At 43.7% G+C, this 18757-nt stretch overlaps 1 protein-coding gene across 3 annotated transcripts; it reads left to right on the top strand.

The window, feature by feature from the left end:
• The first annotated feature begins 15643 nt into the window (after positions 1-15643).
• LOC124303612 (SET domain-containing protein SmydA-8-like) lies at positions 15644-18659 on the top strand. 3 transcript variants are annotated; one of them, XM_046761065.1, is made up of 5 exons: positions 15644-15754; positions 16519-16999; positions 17149-17526; positions 17620-17955; positions 18091-18659. In XM_046761065.1, the coding sequence occupies exons 2-5, from the start codon at positions 16581-16583 to the stop codon at positions 18398-18400; spliced, it is 1443 nt and encodes a 480-aa protein (XP_046617021.1). In that variant the 5' UTR covers positions 15644-15754; positions 16519-16580; the 3' UTR covers positions 18401-18659. The 3 variants fall into 3 exon arrangements, with proteins under 3 accessions (XP_046617021.1, XP_046617011.1, XP_046617003.1); XM_046761055.1 differs by having other exon boundaries at positions 15663-15754; positions 16522-16999; XM_046761047.1 differs by having other exon boundaries at positions 15663-15754; positions 16501-16999.
• Positions 18660-18757: the final 98 nt, after the last annotated feature.

Below are 18757 nucleotides of genomic sequence, written 5' to 3'. Positions count from 1 at the left end.
AACCCCTTTCCATTTTTGGCGAAAATTTTCGCGATTTTCAAAAGTGCTGAAAATGATTAATTGTTGCACTATTCCGACGTGATTTTGCGAGAGAAATCGATTGGGCGCAGTCCCAATACGCTGCGATCAACGCATCAAAAGTTACAGCCAAAAAACCAGAACCTCAATTTTCGACATTTTCAGCAGGTACTTTTTCGCTCGCCATTTCTCTCCTGTTGGTCCTACGCTCTTTTTGCTGCGATTTCTGAGTTCCTGAGGGTCCAATTAGTCAGATGAGGGTCATTTAGATCGAATCTGAGACCAAAAGTTTTTTGCCCAAAAAAAAAGTAAGGCTAACCCCTTTGCATTTTTGGCGAAAATTTTCGCGATTTTAAAAAGTGCTGGAATAAAGTCTTCTATGGACTATTCCGACGTGATTTTGCGAGAGAAATCGATTGGGCGCAGTCCCAATACGCTGCGATCAACGCAACGCAAGTTACAGGCAAAAAATGAGAACCTGTGTTTAGGACATTTTTCAGGAGGTGCCTTTTCGCTCGCCATTTCTCCCCTGTTCGTCCTACGCTCTTTTTGCTGCGATATCTGAGTTCCTGAGGGTCCAATTGGTCGGATAAGGGTCATTTAAATCGAATCTGAGACCAAAAGTTTTTTGCCCAAAAAAAACGTAAGGCTAACCCCTTTGCATTTTTGGCGAAAATTTTCGCGATTTTGAAAAGTGCTGGAATGAAGACTTCTATGGACTATTCCGACGTGATTTTGCGAGAGAAATCGATTGGGCGCAGTCCCAATACGCTGCGATCAACGCAACGCGTGTTACAGGCAAAAAACGAGAACCTGTGTTTAAGACATTTTTCAGCAGGTGCCTTTTCGCTCGCCATTTCTCTCCTGTTGGTCCTACGCTCTTTTCGCTGCGATATCTGAGTTCCTGAGGGTCCATTTGGTCGAATAAGGGTCATTAAAATCGAATCTGCGACCAAAAGTTTTTTGCCCAAAAAAAAAGTAAGGCTAACCCCTTTCCATTTTTGGCGAAAATTTTGGCGATTTTCAAAAGTGCTGAAAATGATTAATTGTTGCACTATTCCGACGTGATTTTGCAAGAGAAATCGATTGGGCGCAGTCCCAATACGCTGCGATCAACGCATCAAAAGTTACAGCCAAAAAACCAGAACCTCAATTTTCGACATTTTCAGCAGGTACTTTTTCGCTCGCCATTTCTCTCCTGTTGGTCCTACGCTCTTTTTGCTGCGATTTCTGAGTTCCTAAGGGTCCAATTAGTCAGATGTGGGTCATTTAGATCGAATCTGAGACCAAAAGTTTTTTGCCCAAAAAAAAAGTAAGGCTAACCCCTTTGCATTTTTGGCGAAAATTTTCGCGATTTTGAAAAGTGCTGGAATGAAGACTTCTATGGACTATTCCGACGTGATTTTGCGAGAGAAATCGATTGGGCGCAGTCCCAATACGCTGCGATCAACGCAACGCGTGTTACAGGCAAAAAACGAGAACCTGTGTTTAAGACATTTTTCAGCAGGTGCCTTTTCGCTCGCCATTTCTCTCCTGTTGGTCCTACGCTCTTTTCGCTGCGATATCTGAGTTCCTGAGGGTCCATTTGGTCCAATAAGGGTCATTAAAATCGAATCTGCGACCAAAAGTTTTTTGCCCAAAAAAAAAGTAAGGCTAACCCCTTTGCATTTTTGGCGAAAATTTTCGCGATTTTGAAAAGTGCTGGAATAAGGACTTCTATGGACTATTCCGACGTGATTTTGCGAGAGAAATCGATTGGGCGCAGTCCCAATACGCTGCGATCAACGCAACGCAAGTTACAGGCAAAAAACGAGAACCTGTGTTTAAGACATTTTTCAGCAGGTGCCTTTTCGCTCGCCATTTCTCTCCTGTTGGTCCTACGCTCTTTTCGCTGCGATATCTGAGTTCCTGAGGGTCCAATTGGTCGGATGAGGGTCATTCAAATCGAATCTGAAACCAAAAGTTTTTTGCCCAAAAAAAACGTAAGGCTAACCCCTTTGCATTTTTGGCGAAAATTTTCGCGATTTTGAAAAGTGCCGGAATAAAGTCTTCTATGGACTATTCCGACGTGATTTTGCGAGAGAAATCGATTGGGCGCAGTCCCAATACGCTGCGATCAACGCAACGCAAGTTACAGGCAGAAAACGAGAACCTGTGTTTAGGACATTTTTCAGGAGGTGCCTTTTCGCTCGCCATTTCTCTCCTGTTCGTCCTACGCTCTTTTTGCTGCGATTTCTGAGTTCCTGAGGGTCCGATTGGTCAGATGAGGGTCATTTAAATGAAATCTGAGACCAAAATTTTTTTGCTCAAAAAAAAAGTAAGGCTAACCCCTTTCCATTTTTGGCGAAAATTTTCGCGATTTTCAAAAGTGCTGAATATGATTAATTGTTGCACTATTCCGACGTGATTTTGCGAGAGAAATCGATTGGGCGCAGTCCCAATACGCTGCGATCAACGCATCAAAAGTTACAGCCAAAAAACCAGAACCTCAATTTTCGACATTTTCAGCAGGTACTTTTTCGCTCGCCATTTCTCTCCTGTTGGTCCTACGCTCTTTTTGCTGCGATTTCTGAGTTCCTGAGGGTCCAATTAGTCAGATGAGGGTCATTTAGATCGAATCTGAGACCAAAAGTTTGTTGCCCAAAAAAAAAGTAAGGCCTTTGCATTTTTGGCGAAAATTTTCGCGATTTTGAAAAGTGCTGGAATAAAGTCTTCTATGGACTATTCCGACGTGATTTTGCGAGAGAAATCGATTGGGCGCAGTCCCAATACGCTGCGATCAACGCAACGCGTGTTACAGGCAAAAAACGAGAACCTGTGTTTAAGACATTTTTCAGCAGGTGCCTTTTCGCTCGCCATTTCTCTCCTGTTGGTCCTACGCTCTTTTCGCTGCGATATCTGAGTTCCTGAGGGTCCATTTGGTCCAATAAGGGTCATTAAAATCGAATCTGAGACCAAAAGTTTTTTGCCCAAAAAAAACGTAAGGCTAACCCCTTTGCATTTTTGGCGAAAATTTTCGCGATTTTGAAAAGTGCCGGAATAAAGTCTTCTATGGACTATTCCGACGTGATTTTGCGAGAGAAATCGATTGGGCGCAGTCCCAATACGCTGCGATCAACGCAACGCGTGTTACAGGCAAAAAACGAGAACCTGTGTTTAAGACATTTTTCAGCAGGTGCCTTTTCGCTCGCCATTTCTCTCCTGTTGGTCCTACGCTCTTTTCGCTGCGATATCTGAGTTCCTGAGGGTCCAATTGGTCGGATAAGGGTCATTTAAATCGAATCTGAGACCAAAAGTTTTTTGCCCAAAAAAAAAGTAAGGCTAACCCCTTTCCATTTTTGGCGAAAATTTTCGCGATTTTCAAAAGTGCTAAAAATGATTAATTGTTGCACTATTCCGACGTGATTATGCGAGAGAAATCGATTGGGCGCAGTCCCAATACGCTGCGATCAACGCATCAAAAGTTACAGCCAAAAAACCAGAACCTCAATTTTCGACATTTTCAGCAGGTACTTTTTCGCTCGCCATTTCTCTCCTGTTGGTCCTACGCTCTTTTTGCTGCGATATCTGAGTTCCTGAGGGTCCAATTGGTCGGATAAGGGTCATTTAAATCGAATCTGAGACCAAAAGTTTTTTGCCCAAAAAAAACGTAACCCCTTTGCATTTTTGGCGAAAATTTTCGCGATTTTGAAAAGTGCTGGAATAAAGTCTTCTATGGACTCTTCCGACCTGATTTCGCGAGAGAAATCGATTGGGCGCAGTCCCAATACGCTGCGATCAACGCAACGCAAGTCACAGGCAAAAAACGAGAACCTGTGTTTAAGACATTTTTCAGCAGGTGCCTTTTCGCTCGCCATTTCTCTCCTGTTGGTCCTACGCTCTTTTCGCTGCGATATCTGAGTTCCTGAGGGTTCAATTGGTCGGATAAGGGTCATTTAGATCGAATCTGAGACCAAAAGTTTTTTGCCCAAAAAAAAAGTAATGCTAACCCCTTTGCATTTTTGGCGAAGATTCTTGCGATTTTGAAAAGTGCTGGAATAAAGTCTTCTATGGACTATTCCGACGTGATTTTGCGAGAGAAATCGATTGGGCGCAGTCCCAATACGCTGCGATCAACGCAACGCAAGTCACAGGCAAAAAACGAGAACCTGTGTTTAAGACATTTTTCAGCAGGTGCCTCTTCGCTCGCCATTTCTCTCCTGTTGGTCCTACGCTCTTTTCGCTGCGATATCTGAGTTCCTGAGGGTCCATTTGGTCGAATACGGGTCATTAAAATCGAATCTGCGACCAAAAGTTTTTTGCCCAAAAAAAAAGTAAGGCTAACCCCTTTGCATTTTTGGCGAAAATTTTCGCGATTTTGAAAAGTGCTGGAATAAATACTTCTATGGACTATTCCGACGTGATTTTGCGAGAGAAATCGATTGGGCGCAGTCCCAATACGCTGCGATCAACGCAACGCAAGTTACAGGCAAAAAACGAAAACCTGTGTTTAAGACATTTTTCAGGAGGTGCCTTTTCGCTCGCCATTTCTCTCCTGTTGGTCCTACGCTCTTTTCGCTGCGATATCTGAGTTCCTGAGGGTCCAATTGGTCGGATAAGGGTCATTTAAATCGAATCTGAGACCAAAAGTTTTTTGCCCAAAAAAAACGTAACCCCTTTGCATTTTTGGCGAAGATTCTTGCGATTTTGAAAAGTGCTGGAATAAAGTCTTCTATGGACTATTCCGACGTGATTTTGCGAGAGAAATCGATTGGGCGCAGTCCCAATACGCTGCGATCAACGCAACGCAAGTTACAGGCAAAAAACGAAAACCTGTGTTTAAGACATTTTTCAGGAGGTGCCTTTTCGCTCGCCATTTCTCTCCTGTTGGTCCTACGCTCTTTTCGCTGCGATATCTGAGTTCCTGAGGGTCCAATTGGTCGGATAAGGGTCATTTAAATCGAATCTGAGACCAAAAGTTTTTTGCCCAAAAAAAACGTAACCCCTTTGCATTTTTGGCGAAGATTCTTGCGATTTTGAAAAGTGCTGGAATAAAGTCTTCTATGGACTATTCCGACGTGATTTTGCGAGAGAAATCGATTGGGCGCAGTCCCAATACGCTGCGATCAACGCAACGCAAGTTACAGGCAAAAAACAAGAACCTGTGTTTAAGACATTTTTCAGGAGGTGCCTTTTCGCTCGCCATTTCTCTCCTGTTGGTCCTACGCTCTTTTTGCTGCGATTTCTGAGTTCCTGAGGGTCCAATTAGTCAGATGAGGGTCATTTAAATCAAATCTGAGACCAAAAGTTTTTCGCCCAAAAAAAAAGTAAGGCTAACCCCTTTCCATTTTTGGCGAAAATTTTCGCGATTTTCAAAAGTGCTGAAAATGATTAATTGTTGCACTATTCCGACGTGATTTTGCGAGAGAAATCGATTGGGCGCAGTCCCAATACGCTGCGATCAACGCATCAAAAGTTACAGCCAAAAAACCAGAACCTCAATTTTCGACATTTTCAGCAGGTACTTTTTCGCTCGCCATTTCTCTCCTGTTGGTCCTACGCTCTTTTTGCTGCGATTTCTGAGTTCCTGAGGGTCCAATTAGTCAGATGAGGGTCATTTAGATCGAATCTGAGACCAAAAGTTTTTTGCCCAAAAAAAAAGTAAGGCTAACCCCTTTGCATTTTTGGCGAAAATTTTCGCGATTTTAAAAAGTGCTGGAATAAAGTCTTCTATGGACTATTCCGACGTGATTTTGCGAGAGAAATCGATTGGGCGCAGTCCCAATACGCTGCGATCAACGCAACGCAAGTTACAGGCAAAAAATGAGAACCTGTGTTCAGGACATTTTTCAGGAGGTGCCTTTTCGCTCGCCATTTCTCCCCTGTTCGTCCTACGCTCTTTTTGCTGCGATATCTGAGTTCCTGAGGGTCCAATTGGTCGGATAAGGGTCATTTAAATCGAATCTGAGACCAAAAGTTTTTTGCCCAAAAAAAACGTAAGGCTAACCCCTTTGCATTTTTGGCGAAAATTTTCGCGATTTTGAAAAGTGCTGGAATGAAGACTTCTATGGACTATTCCGACGTGATTTTGCGAGAGAAATCGATTGGGCGCAGTCCCAATACGCTGCGATCAACGCAACGCGTGTTACAGGCAAAAAACGAGAACCTGTGTTTAAGACATTTTTCAGCAGGTGCCTTTTCGCTCGCCATTTCTCTCCTGTTGGTCCTACGCTCTTTTCGCTGCGATATCTGAGTTCCTGAGGGTCCATTTGGTCGAATAAGGGTCATTAAAATCGAATCTGCGACCAAAAGTTTTTTGCCCAAAAAAAAAGTAAGGCTAACCCCTTTCCATTTTTGGCGAAAATTTTGGCGATTTTCAAAAGTGCTGAAAATGATTAATTGTTGCACTATTCCGACGTGATTTTGCAAGAGAAATCGATTGGGCGCAGTCCCAATACGCTGCGATCAACGCATCAAAAGTTACAGCCAAAAAACCAGAACCTCAATTTTCGACATTTTCAGCAGGTACTTTTTCGCTCGCCATTTCTCTCCTGTTGGTCCTACGCTCTTTTTGCTGCGATTTCTGAGTTCCTAAGGGTCCAATTAGTCAGATGTGGGTCATTTAGATCGAATCTGAGACCAAAAGTTTTTTGCCCAAAAAAAAAGTAAGGCTAACCCCTTTGCATTTTTGGCGAAAATTTTCGCGATTTTGAAAAGTGCTGGAATGAAGACTTCTATGGACTATTCCGACGTGATTTTGCGAGAGAAATCGATTGGGCGCAGTCCCAATACGCTGCGATCAACGCAACGCGTGTTACAGGCAAAAAACGAGAACCTGTGTTTAAGACATTTTTCAGCAGGTGCCTTTTCGCTCGCCATTTCTCTCCTGTTGGTCCTACGCTCTTTTCGCTGCGATATCTGAGTTCCTGAGGGTCCATTTGGTCCAATAAGGGTCATTAAAATCGAATCTGCGACCAAAAGTTTTTTGCCCAAAAAAAAAGTAAGGCTAACCCCTTTGCATTTTTGGCGAAAATTTTCGCGATTTTGAAAAGTGCTGGAATAAGGACTTCTATGGACTATTCCGACGTGATTTTGCGAGAGAAATCGATTGGGCGCAGTCCCAATACGCTGCGATCAACGCAACGCAAGTTACAGGCAAAAAACGAGAACCTGTGTTTAAGACATTTTTCAGCAGGTGCCTTTTCGCTCGCCATTTCTCTCCTGTTGGTCCTACGCTCTTTTCGCTGCGATATCTGAGTTCCTGAGGGTCCAATTGGTCGGATGAGGGTCATTCAAATCGAATCTGAAACCAAAAGTTTTTTGCCCAAAAAAAACGTAAGGCTAACCCCTTTGCATTTTTGGCGAAAATTTTGGCGATTTTCAAAAGTGCTGAAAATGATTAATTGTTGCACTATTCCGACGTGATTTTGCGAGAGAAATCGATTGGGCGCAGTCCCAATACGCTGCGATCAACGCATTAAAAGTTACAGCCAAAAAACCAGAACCTCAATTTTCGACATTTTCAGCAGGTACTTTTTCGCTCGCCATTTCTCTCCTGTTGGTCCTACGCTCTTTTTGCTGCGATTTCTGAGTTCCTAAGGGTCCAATTAGTCAGATGTGGGTCATTTAGATCGAATCTGAGACCAAAAGTTTTTTGCCCAAAAAAAAAGTAAGGCTAACCCCTTTGCATTTTTGGCGAAAATTTTCGCGATTTTGAAAAGTGCTGGAATGAAGACTTCTATGGACTATTCCGACGTGATTTTGCGAGAGAAATCGATTGGGCGCAGTCCCAATACGCTGCAATCAACGCAACGCGTGTTACAGGCAAAAAACGAGAACCTGTGTTTAAGACATTTTTCAGCAGGTGCCTTTTCGCTCGCCATTTCTCTCCTGTTGGTCCTACGCTCTTTTCGCTGCGATATCTGAGTTCCTGAGGGTCCATTTGGTCCAATAAGGGTCATTAAAATCGAATCTGCGACCAAAAGTTTTTTGCCCAAAAAAAACGTAAGGCTAACCCCTTTGCATTTTTGGCGAAAATTTTCGCGATTTTGAAAAGTGCCGGAATAAAGTCTTCTATGGACTGTTCCGACGTGATTTTGCGAGAGAAATCGATTGGGCGCAGTCCCAATACGCTGCGATCAACGCAACGCAAGTTACAGGCAAAAAACGAGAACCTGTGTTTAAGACATTTTTCAGCAGGTGCCTTTTCGCTCGCCATTTCTCTCCTGTTGGTCCTACGCTCTTTTCGCTGCGATATCTGAGTTCCTGAGGGTCCATTTGGTCGAATAAGGGTCATTAAAATCGAATCTGCGACCAAAAGTTTTTTGCCCAAAAAAAAAGTAAGGCTAACCCCTTTCCATTTTTGGCGAAAATTTTGGCGATTTTCAAAAGTGCTGAAAATGATTAATTGTTGCACTATTCCGACGTGATTTTGCGAGAGAAATCGATTGGGCGCAGTCCCAATACGCTGCGATCAACGCATCAAAAGTTACAGCCAAAAAACCAGAACCTCAATTTTCGACATTTTCAGCAGGTACTTTTTCGCTCGCCATTTCTCTCCTGTTGGTCCTACGCTCTTTTTGCTGCGATTTCTGAGTTCCTAAGGGTCCAATTAGTCAGATGTGGGTCATTTAGATCGAATCTGAGACCAAAAGTTTTTTGCCCAAAAAAAACGTAACCCCTTTGCATTTTTGGCGAAGATTCTTGCGATTTTGAAAAGTGCTGGAATAAAGTCTTCTATGGACTATTCCGACGTGATTTTGCGAGAGAAATCGATTGGGCGCAGTCCCAATACGCTGCGATCAACGCAACGCAAGTTACAGGCAAAAAACGAAAACCTGTGTTTAAGACATTTTTCAGGAGGTGCCTTTTCGCTCGCCATTTCTCTCCTGTTGGTCCTACGCTCTTTTCGCTGCGATATCTGAGTTCCTGAGGGTCCAATTGGTCGGATGAGGGTCATTTAAATCGAATCTGAGACCAAAAGTTTTTTGCCCAAAAAAAACGTAACCCCTTTGCATTTTTGGCGAAGATTCTTGCGATACTGAAAAGTGCTGGAATAAAGTCTTCTATGGACCATTCCGACGTGATTTTGCGAGAGAAATCGATTGGGCGCAGTCCCAATACGCTGCGATCAACGCAACGCAAGTTACAGGCAAAAAACGAAAACCTGTGTTTAAGACATTTTTCAGGAGGTGCCTTTTCGCTCGCCATTTCTCTCCTGTTGGTCCTACGCTCTTTTCGCTGCGATATCTGAGTTCCTGAGGGTCCATTTGGTCGAATAAGGGTCATTAAAATCGAATCTGCGACCAAAAGTTTTTTGCCCAAAAAAAAAGTAAGGCTAACCCCTTTCCATTTTTGGCGAAAATTTTCGCGATTTTCAAAAGTGCTGAAAATGATTAATTGTTGCACTATTCCGACGTGATTTTGCGGGAGAAATCGATTGGGCGCAGTCCCAATACGCTGCGATCAACGCATCAAAAGTTACAGCCAAAAAACCAGAACCTCAATTTTCGACATTTTCAGCAGGTACTTTTTCGCTCGCCATTTCTCTCCTGTTGGTCCTACGCTCTTTTTGCTGCGATTTCTGAGTTCCTGAGGGTCCAATTAGTCAGATGAGGGTCATTTAGATCGAATCTGAGACCAAAAGTTTTTTGCCCAAAAAAAAAGTAAGGCTAACCCCTTTGCATTTTTGGCGAAAATTTTCGCGATTTTGAAAAGTGCTGGAATAAAGTCTTCTATGGACTATTCCGACGTGATTTTGCGAGAGAAATCGATTGGGCGCAGTCCCAATACGCTGCGATCAACGCAACGCAAGTTACAGGCAGAAAACGAGAACCTGTGTTTAGGACATTTTTCAGGAGGTGCCTTTTCGCTCGCCATTTCTCTCCTGTTGGTCCTACGCTCTTTTCGCTGCGATATCTGAGTTCCTGAAGGTTCAATTGGTCGGATAAGGGTCATTTAGATCGAATCTGAGACCAAAAGTTTTTTGCCCAAAAAAAAAGTAATGCTAACCCCTTTGCATTTTTGGCGAAGATTCTTGCGATTTTGAAAAGTGCTGGAATAAAGTCTTCTATGGACTATTCCGACGTGATTTTGCGAGAGAAATCGATTGGGCGCAGTCCCAATACGCTGCGATCAACGCAACGCAAGTCACAGGCAAAAAACGAGAACCTGTGTTTAAGACATTTTTCAGCAGGTGCCTTTTCGCTCGCCATTTCTCTCCTGTTGGTCCTACGCTCTTTTCGCTGCGATATCTGAGTTCCTGAGGGTCCATTTGGTCGAATAAGGGTCATTAAAATCGAATCTGCGACCAAAAGTTTTTTGCCCAAAAAAAAAGTAAGGCTAACCCCTTTGCATTTTTGGCGAAAATTTTCGCGATTTTGAAAAGTGCTGGAATAAATACTTCTATGGACTATTCCGACGTGATTTTGCGAGAGAAATCGATTGGGCGCAGTCCCAATACGCTGCGATCAACGCAACGCAAGTTACAGGCAAAAAACGAGAACCTGTGTTTAAGACATTTTTCAGGAGGTGCCTTTTCGCTCGCCATTTCTCTCCTGTTGGTCCTACGCTCTTTTTGCTGCGATTTCTGAGTTCCTGAGGGTCCAATTAGTCAGATGAGGGTCATTTAAATCAAATCTGAGACCAAAAGTTTTTCGCCCAAAAAAAAAGTAAGGCTAACCCCTTTCCATTTTTGCCGAAAATTTTCGCGATTTTCAAAAGTGCTGAAAATGATTAATTGTTGCACTATTCCGACGTGATTTTGCGAGAGAAATCGATTGGGCGCAGTCCCAATACGCTGCGATCAACGCAACGCAAGTTACAGGCAAAAAACGAGAACCTGTGTTTAAGACATTTTTCAGCAGGTGCCATTTCGCTCGCCATTTCTCTCCTGTTGGTCTTACGCTCTTTTCGCTGCGATATCTGAGTTCCTGAGGGTCCAATTGGTCGGATAAGGGTCATTTAAATCGAATCTGAGACCAAAAGTTTTTTGCCCAAAAAAAATGTAACCCCTTTGCATTTTTGGCGAAAATTTTCGCAATTTTGAAAAGTGCTGGAATAAAGTCTTCTATGGACTCTTCCGACCTGATTTTGCGAGAGAAATCGATTGGGCGCAGTCCCAATACGCTGCGATCAACGCAACGCGTGTTACAGGCAAAAAACGAGAACCTGTGTTTAAGACATTTTTCAGCAGGTGCCTTTTCGCTCGCCATTTCTCTCCTGTTGGTCCTACGCTCTTTTCGCTGCGATATCTGAGTTCCTGAGGGTCCATTTGGTCGAATAAGGGTCATTAAAATCGAATCTGCGACCAAAAGTTTTTTGCCCAAAAAAAAAGTAAGGCTAACCCCTTTGCATTTTTGGCGAAAATTTTCGCGATTTTGAAAAGTGCTGGAATAAATACTTCTATGGACTATTCCGACGTGATTTTGCGAGAGAAATCGATTGGGCGCAGTCCCAATACGCTGCGATCAACGCAACGCAAGTTACAGGCAAAAAACGAGAACCTGTGTTTAAGACATTTTTCAGGAGGTGCCTTTTCGCTCGCCATTTCTCTCCTGTTGGTCCTACGCTCTTTTTGCTGCGATTTCTGAGTTCCTGAGGGTCCAATCAGTCAGATGAGGGTCATTTAAATCAAATCTGAGACCAAAAGTTTTTCGCCCAAAAAAAAAGTAAGGCTAACCCCTTTCCATTTTTGGCGAAAATTTTCGCGATTTTCAAAAGTGCTGAAAATGATTAATTGTTGCACTATTCCGACGTGATTTTGCGAGAGAAATCGATTGGGCGCAGTCCCAATACGCTGCGATCAACGCATCAAAAGTTACAGCCAAAAAACCAGAACCTCAATTTTCGACATTTTCAGCAGGTACTTTTTCGCTCGCCATTTCTCTCCTGTTGGTCCTACGCTCTTTTTGCTGCGATTTCTGAGTTCCTGAGGGTCCAATTAGTCAGATGAGGGTCATTTAGATCGAATCTGAGACCAAAAGTTTTTTGCCAAAAAAAAAAGTAAGGCTAACCCCTTTGCATTTTTGGCGAAAATTTTCGCGATTTTGAAAAGTGCTGGAATAAAGTCTTCTATGGACTATTCCGACGTGATTTTGCGAGAGAAATCGATTGGGCGCAGTCCCAATACGCTGCGATCAACGCAACGCAAGTTACAGGCAAAAAATGAGAACCTGTGTTTAGGACATTTTTCAGGAGGTGCCTTTTCGCTCGCCATTTCTCCCCTGTTCGTCCTACGCTCTTTTTGCTGCGATATCTGAGTTCCTGAGGGTCCAATTGGTCGGATAAGGGTCATTTAAATCGAATCTGAGACCAAAAGTTTTTTGCCCAAAAAAAACGTAAGGCTAACCCCTTTGCATTTTTGGCGAAAATTTTCGCGATTTTGAAAAGTGCTGGAATGAAGACTTCTATGGACTATTCCGACGTGATTTTGCGAGAGAAATCGATTGGGCGCAGTCCCAATACGCTGCGATCAACGCAACGCGTGTTACAGGCAAAAAACGAGAACCTGTGTTTAAGACATTTTTCAGCAGGTGCCTTTTCGCTCGCCATTTCTCTCCTGTTGGTCCTACGCTCTTTTCGCTGCGATATCTGAGTTCCTGAGGGTCCATTTGGTCCAATAAGGGTCATTAAAATCGAATCTGCGACCAAAAGTTTTTTGCCCAAAAAAAAAGTAAGGCTAACCCCTTTGCATTTTTGGCGAAAATTTTCACGATTTTGAAAAGTGCTGGAATAAAGTCTTCTATGGACTATTCCGACGTGATTTTGCGAGAGAAATCGATTGGGCGCAGTCCCAATACGCTGCGATCAACGCAACGCAAGTTACAGGCAGAAAACGAGAACCTGTGTTTAAGACATTTTTCAGCAGGTGCCTTTTTGCTAGCCATTTCTCTCCTGTTGGTCCTACGCTCTTTTCGCTGCGATATCTGAGTTCCTGAGGGTCCAATTGGTCGGATAAGGGTCATTAAAATCGAATCTGAGACCAAAAGTTTTTTGCCCAAAAAAAAAGTAAGGCTAACCCCTTTGCATTTTTGGCGAAAATTTTCGCGATTTTGAAAAGTGCTGGAATAAAGTCTTCTATGGACTATTCCGACGTGATTCTGCGAGAGAAATCGATTGGGCGCAGTCTCAATACGCTGCGATCAACGCAACGCAAGTTACAGGCAAAAAACGAGAACCTGTGTTCAAGACATTTTTCAGCAGGTGCCTTTTCGCTCGCCATTTCTCTCCTTTTGGTCCTACGCTCTCTTTGCTGCGATATCTGAGTTCCTGAGGGTCCAATTGGTCGGATGAGGGTCATTTATATCGAATCCGAGACCAAAAGTTTTTCGCCCAAAAAAAAAGTAAGGCTAACCCCTTTCCATTTTTGGCGAAAATTTTCGCGATTTTCAAAAGTGCTGAAAATGATTAATTGTTGCACTATTCCGACGTGATTTTGCGAGAGAAATCGATTGGGCGCAGTCCCAATACGCTGCGATCAACGCATCAAAAGTTACAGCCAAAAAACCAGAACCTCAATTTTCGACATTTTCAGCAGGTACTTTTTCGCTCGCCATTTCTCTCCTGTTGGTCCTACGCTCTTTTTGCTGCGATTTCTGAGTTCCTGAGGGTCCAATTAGTCAGATGAGGGTCATTTAGATCGAATCTGAGACCAAAAGTTTTTTGCCCAAAAAAAAAGTAAGGCTAACCCCTTTGCATTTTTGGCGAAAATTTTCGCGATTTTGAAAAGTGCTGGAATAAAGTCTTCTATGGACTATTCCGACGTGATTTTGCGAGAGAAATCTATTGGGCGCAGTCCCAATACGCTGCGATCAACGCAACGCAAGTTACAGGCAGAAAACGAGAACCTGTGTTTAAGACATTTTTCAGCAGGTGCCTTTTCGCTAGCCATTTCTCTCCTGTTGGTCCTACGCTCTTTTCGCTGCGATATCTGAGTTCCTGAGGGTCCAATTGGTCGGATAAGGGTCATTAAAATCGAATCTGAGACCAAAAGTTTTTTGCCCAAAAAAAAAGTAAGGCTAACCCCTTTGCATTTTTGGCGAAAATTTTCGCGATTTCGAAAAGTGCTGGAATAAAGTCTTCTATGGACTATTCCGACGTGATTCTGCGAGAGAAATCGATTGGGCGCAGTCTCAATACGCTGCGATCAACGCAACGCAAGTTACAGGCAAAAAACGAGAACCTGTTTTTAAGACATTTTTCAGCAGGTGCCTTTTCGCTCGCCATTTCTCTCCTTTTGGTCCTACGCTCTCTTTGCTGCGATATCTGAGTTCCTGAGGGTCCAATTGGTCGGATGAGGGTCATTTATATCGAATCCGAGACCAAAAGTTTTTTGCCCAAGAAAAAAGTAAGGCTAACCCCTTCGCATTATTGGCGAAAATTCTCGCGATTTTGAAAAGTGCTGGAATGAAGACTTCTATGAACTATCCCGACGTGATTTGGCGAGAGAAATCGATCGGGCGCAGTCCCAATACGCCGCGATCAACGCATCAAGAGTTACAGCCGAAAAACCAGGTATCTTCCGCCGTCATTCTATCGCTGCCGCGCCTCGCTTTTATACTTCTCTGCAGTTGGTCCTGTGCTCATTACGTTGCGTTTCATGCGTTCCTGGTGCTCCAAGTAGTTCGGAACATGTCATATAATCTGTTATTTAGACCAAAGAGTTTTAGCGCACACCAAAATCAACGCTATTTCTACTTCATGTTTGCCGAAAATTCTGACGATCATCAAATCTGCCAGCTTTGATAGACCATACGCTTGTATCATATAATGTCACCAGAGGATCCGCGTGCGTGCAGTCCAAACACGCTGCCGGCAACGGACAAGGAGTAACAGACGAAACTTAAGAAATTTACACAGAATCTCCTTAATGGCGTGTCAGAAAAATCACAATTCGTTAGTTCCCAACTTACATCTGTTTATTGATCATGACTTAATTCTATTACAAGTGTTTGGGTGTCAGTGTATAGTAAATTAACAATTTGCCACATAGTATTAAATTAGTTGACAAAAGAAATGCAGAAGTATGATTGAACACTACATAATCATTTTGATTCTGGTGACATAGGAGCTCGATATGCATTACTTCAAGCACAATTAGAAAACATTATGTTCGACTGTTATTATTGTAGATAGTTAGTTTAGTTTTGTATGGTATGTATGGTATTGTATTGTTACTATTGTGTAATCTGAATTCGAATAAATACAGATTTGAATTTCTCCATATTCCATACGTATTTGTACAGCTGTTGCTCCCACGACGATCCGAACGCTTTTCCTGGAATCAGTGAGGTTCGATTAGATTCGCAATAGGCGTAAGAACGGATTCTGAGACGAAAAAAATTCTATGCTTTGAAAATCACGAAAAAAGTAAGGCCCTTTAGAGTTTTCCCGAAAATTTCGACTATTTTCCATAATCCCGGAATCAATTCTTTCGTGCACCGTATTGACGTAGTTTCACGAGAGGAATCGATTACGCGCAATCCGAATACGCTGCAGGCAACGGATCAAACGTTGTCGTCCAACTCTCCGAGAAGAATTCACACTACGCCTACGCCTACTGAGGCCAAGATCCCAGCTGACGGACGTTTCTGGTGGGACGGCCTGTACTTCAAAGTCTATTTTTGTTTCAAGTTATAATTAACCACTGAAGAAAGCGCTACGTGCGTTAGGTATAAGACCACTTGTGCACGGTGTTCGGTACTTCGCGGCGGATTGGCGTTCGGGTTCTTCGTTAATTGAGGACTCACTCGATTTGGTAAATCAAACTTATGTCTTTTTACTGGTATGTAAGAATTTAGGCCATCGGTTTATTCAGCTGAATCGGTGAGCCGTAACGAAACTGTGTCATTCCGGCATCTCATTGTGTCTAATTATAAATGAATATGAAACTGTAGCTGGATTGTTCGCCAGAATTTCGTTCGTACATTTTCATTAGAAGAACAGTTGATGATATAATCGACCAATCCATCTTGTGCAGATTCCTTTTGTGATGTATAATAATAAGGTGGCTTGCATGGTCGGCCATCTCAAGTTAAACATATTCCATGATTACTCACGAAATATTTATCAATTGGAACGAAAGTGTATTCTCCTGTAACCGTAATACTATAGAATTAGTTACATACACTTTCGCAATTTTTCAAAAATTGTACATCTGAATTGAGAAACAACGACAGTAAAGTTTGTTTAACCCACCCTAGGATCACATTGGCACTGATAACCACCCATACATTCGAAGTTAGTTGCTACTAGCTGGTGGAATGAATTTTGCAGTCTCGATAGACATAAAAGTAGGTACGAGTATGCAAAAGCTGAGGATCTCCCGGAGTATTATAATATCATAATTCGGCTCAATTTCTCGCGATCACAAAACAATTGTTGAATTTACGACCAAGTTTTAGGTATTCTAAATATTCTCGTTTTTGTCGTATACAGGGTAGTCGTAAATCAAATAGATCTTTGATAAAATATGCATTCATTATATGGCACACAATTTGGCAGATAACTTTTATGGGACAGCAGGTATACTTATCATCGTTCAAATACGCGCCTCGTCCGGTTGACTGCCGAAAGATACAGCGATGGGCTCTGATAACGTCGAGGGTGCCTGTGCGATCTGTGAAAAACTTGCAACGCTGAGATGCAGCAATTGCAAGGCACAATTCTACTGCACCAAGCAACATCAGAAGGATGACTGGTCCCGTCACAAAACCGCATGTCGATCATGGGAGATCCGCGAAAATCGAGAACTCGGTCGGCACTTGTTGGCCGCCAGGGACTTGGACGCCGGTGACCTCGTGGTCTGCGAACCGCCTTTGGTCTGGGGTCCAGTACCACATTCTCTCGAGCGGGTCTGCGTTGGTTGCGGAAGTCGACAGGCGCACGGTAGGTGTCCAGGGTGTACCTGGCCCGCTTGCAGTCCCCGATGCCTGGGCCTGACGGATCACGATCGCCACGGAACGGAATGTGCCATCCTGGCCAAATGCAGGATACTGCCAAGGTGCGTACGGCTGACTTTCTTGCAGACTTTTATAGCGTTTAATGGCGAAGGGAACTTGATTCTGATCACCCTAGGTGATATTGCCAGTCAAAATGTAGATATTTTTACGTCAAGAAATTTATTCAGTCAAATACGAAATAAATTTTCAGATGCGACCTCCTGTTGCCTCTACGGTTTTTGCTGCTTCGGAGGCGAAGTCCCAAACGTTGGGCCTTGCTGGAGGCTCTTCAATGCCACGATGACTCGCGTGGTCCCGGTACCGAAGCCCACGATGAAATGCTCAGCCTGAGAGAACACTTGGCACCGTTTCTGGCAATGGACCAGGCAGCAGCTGACGCATTTCCCCGGGTCTGTGGCCTCATCGACGTCAACGCGCTGGAGACGAATCCACCCGAGGGTTCTGCAGCTCTCTACGAGACAGCCTGCCTCCTCGAGCACAACTGCATCGCAAACACGAGGCACAGCTTCTCCATAGACGTCAAAGGCCGGCCCTGTATCACCGTTCGCACCGTTACCGCCGTCCGGAAGTGAGTTTAGGAAACAACCACGAGTCTACATTTTTGTTTGTAATATTTTCCTGCCAGTCATCAGTCATTATACATCCGTTTATCCTCCGCCAGGGGAGAGCACCTCAGCACCATCTACACTCACGCCTTGTGGGCGACTCGGAGTCGCCGCGAACACCTTCTCGCAACTAAATACTTCTCCTGTCGTTGTCAGCGTTGCGCCGACCCCACAGAACTGGGAACATATCTAGGCACTCTAGTCTGCCCATGTGGTCCAGGCCTTGTCTTGCCCAGAGATCCCTTGGACTCGGAGACCGAGTGGTTTTGTAATGCTTGCCCGGGGGTTCTGACCTCAATGGAAGTGATGCAGCTGACGGAGAGACTCGGCGAGGAAGTTGAAGGTGCCATGGAGCTCGCGAGTCGACATGCTCTCGCGGATTTATTGTCCAGGTAAGGATAGTTTGTAAAGAATGTCCTCTCATTCAGCTGAACAGAAATTTCGTGATAGGCCAGGTACTAGCTCTTCGAAGAAAAAGAATTTCGATTTTTCACCATTCAAGAACCTAGTTTCTCGCTCTGTTTCAGACTGCAAGTACTACTGCATCCCGGACATCAGCACTGTCTGACCGTTGGCCATTCACTGATGCAGCTTTTGCCCCCTGAGGAACCTCAGAAGGCCGAAATTTGTAGACGTGTGATACAGACAACCCAAGTACTGGACCCTTACGGCAGTCGCCTTGCGCTCTACACAGCGGTGGCCCTTAGGGAGCTATCGTTGTGCCCAGGGGAAGACCGCCTGGACTTGCTCTGCAGGGCAACCAAGCTTTTAAAATTTGAGCCACCGAACAGCCCCGGAGAAAAACTACTTAGGCTGCTAGAGGCGGAACTACTTTAGATTTATTAAAGTCCGTCCATGAATCTAGATTAACACCTTCCATCCGCTCCAGATCACCTTCGGAATGGCAGGTTAAGATTTTGGGAATAAGGTTCAACGTGCATTGCCTTGGCACTCAGCTCAGTTTGTGGTTAAAAAATCTGGAGAATTAGTAGCAAAGGAAAGACTTGAGTGGGTTTTTATAATCTATACCGCAAGACAATAAACGTATTATATGTATTCCTTCATAATGCTACATAAAAGTCCTCTGGAAATAGGATAAGGGTGTATTTTGTATTTTTCTACCTGTCTATCCTTGTATATCAGGACCTTTGCTAGTAAAATGTGAGATTTTTGGAAAAAAACAGTGACTCGGAG

Source organism: Neodiprion virginianus, chromosome 1 (genome assembly GCF_021901495.1).
Source record: "Neodiprion virginianus isolate iyNeoVirg1 chromosome 1, iyNeoVirg1.1, whole genome shotgun sequence".
In the NCBI taxonomy this organism is placed as follows: domain Eukaryota; kingdom Metazoa; phylum Arthropoda; class Insecta; order Hymenoptera; family Diprionidae; genus Neodiprion; species Neodiprion virginianus.
Note: the sequence above shows the minus strand (reverse complement) of the source record. Positions and strands in the feature narration are given on the sequence as shown.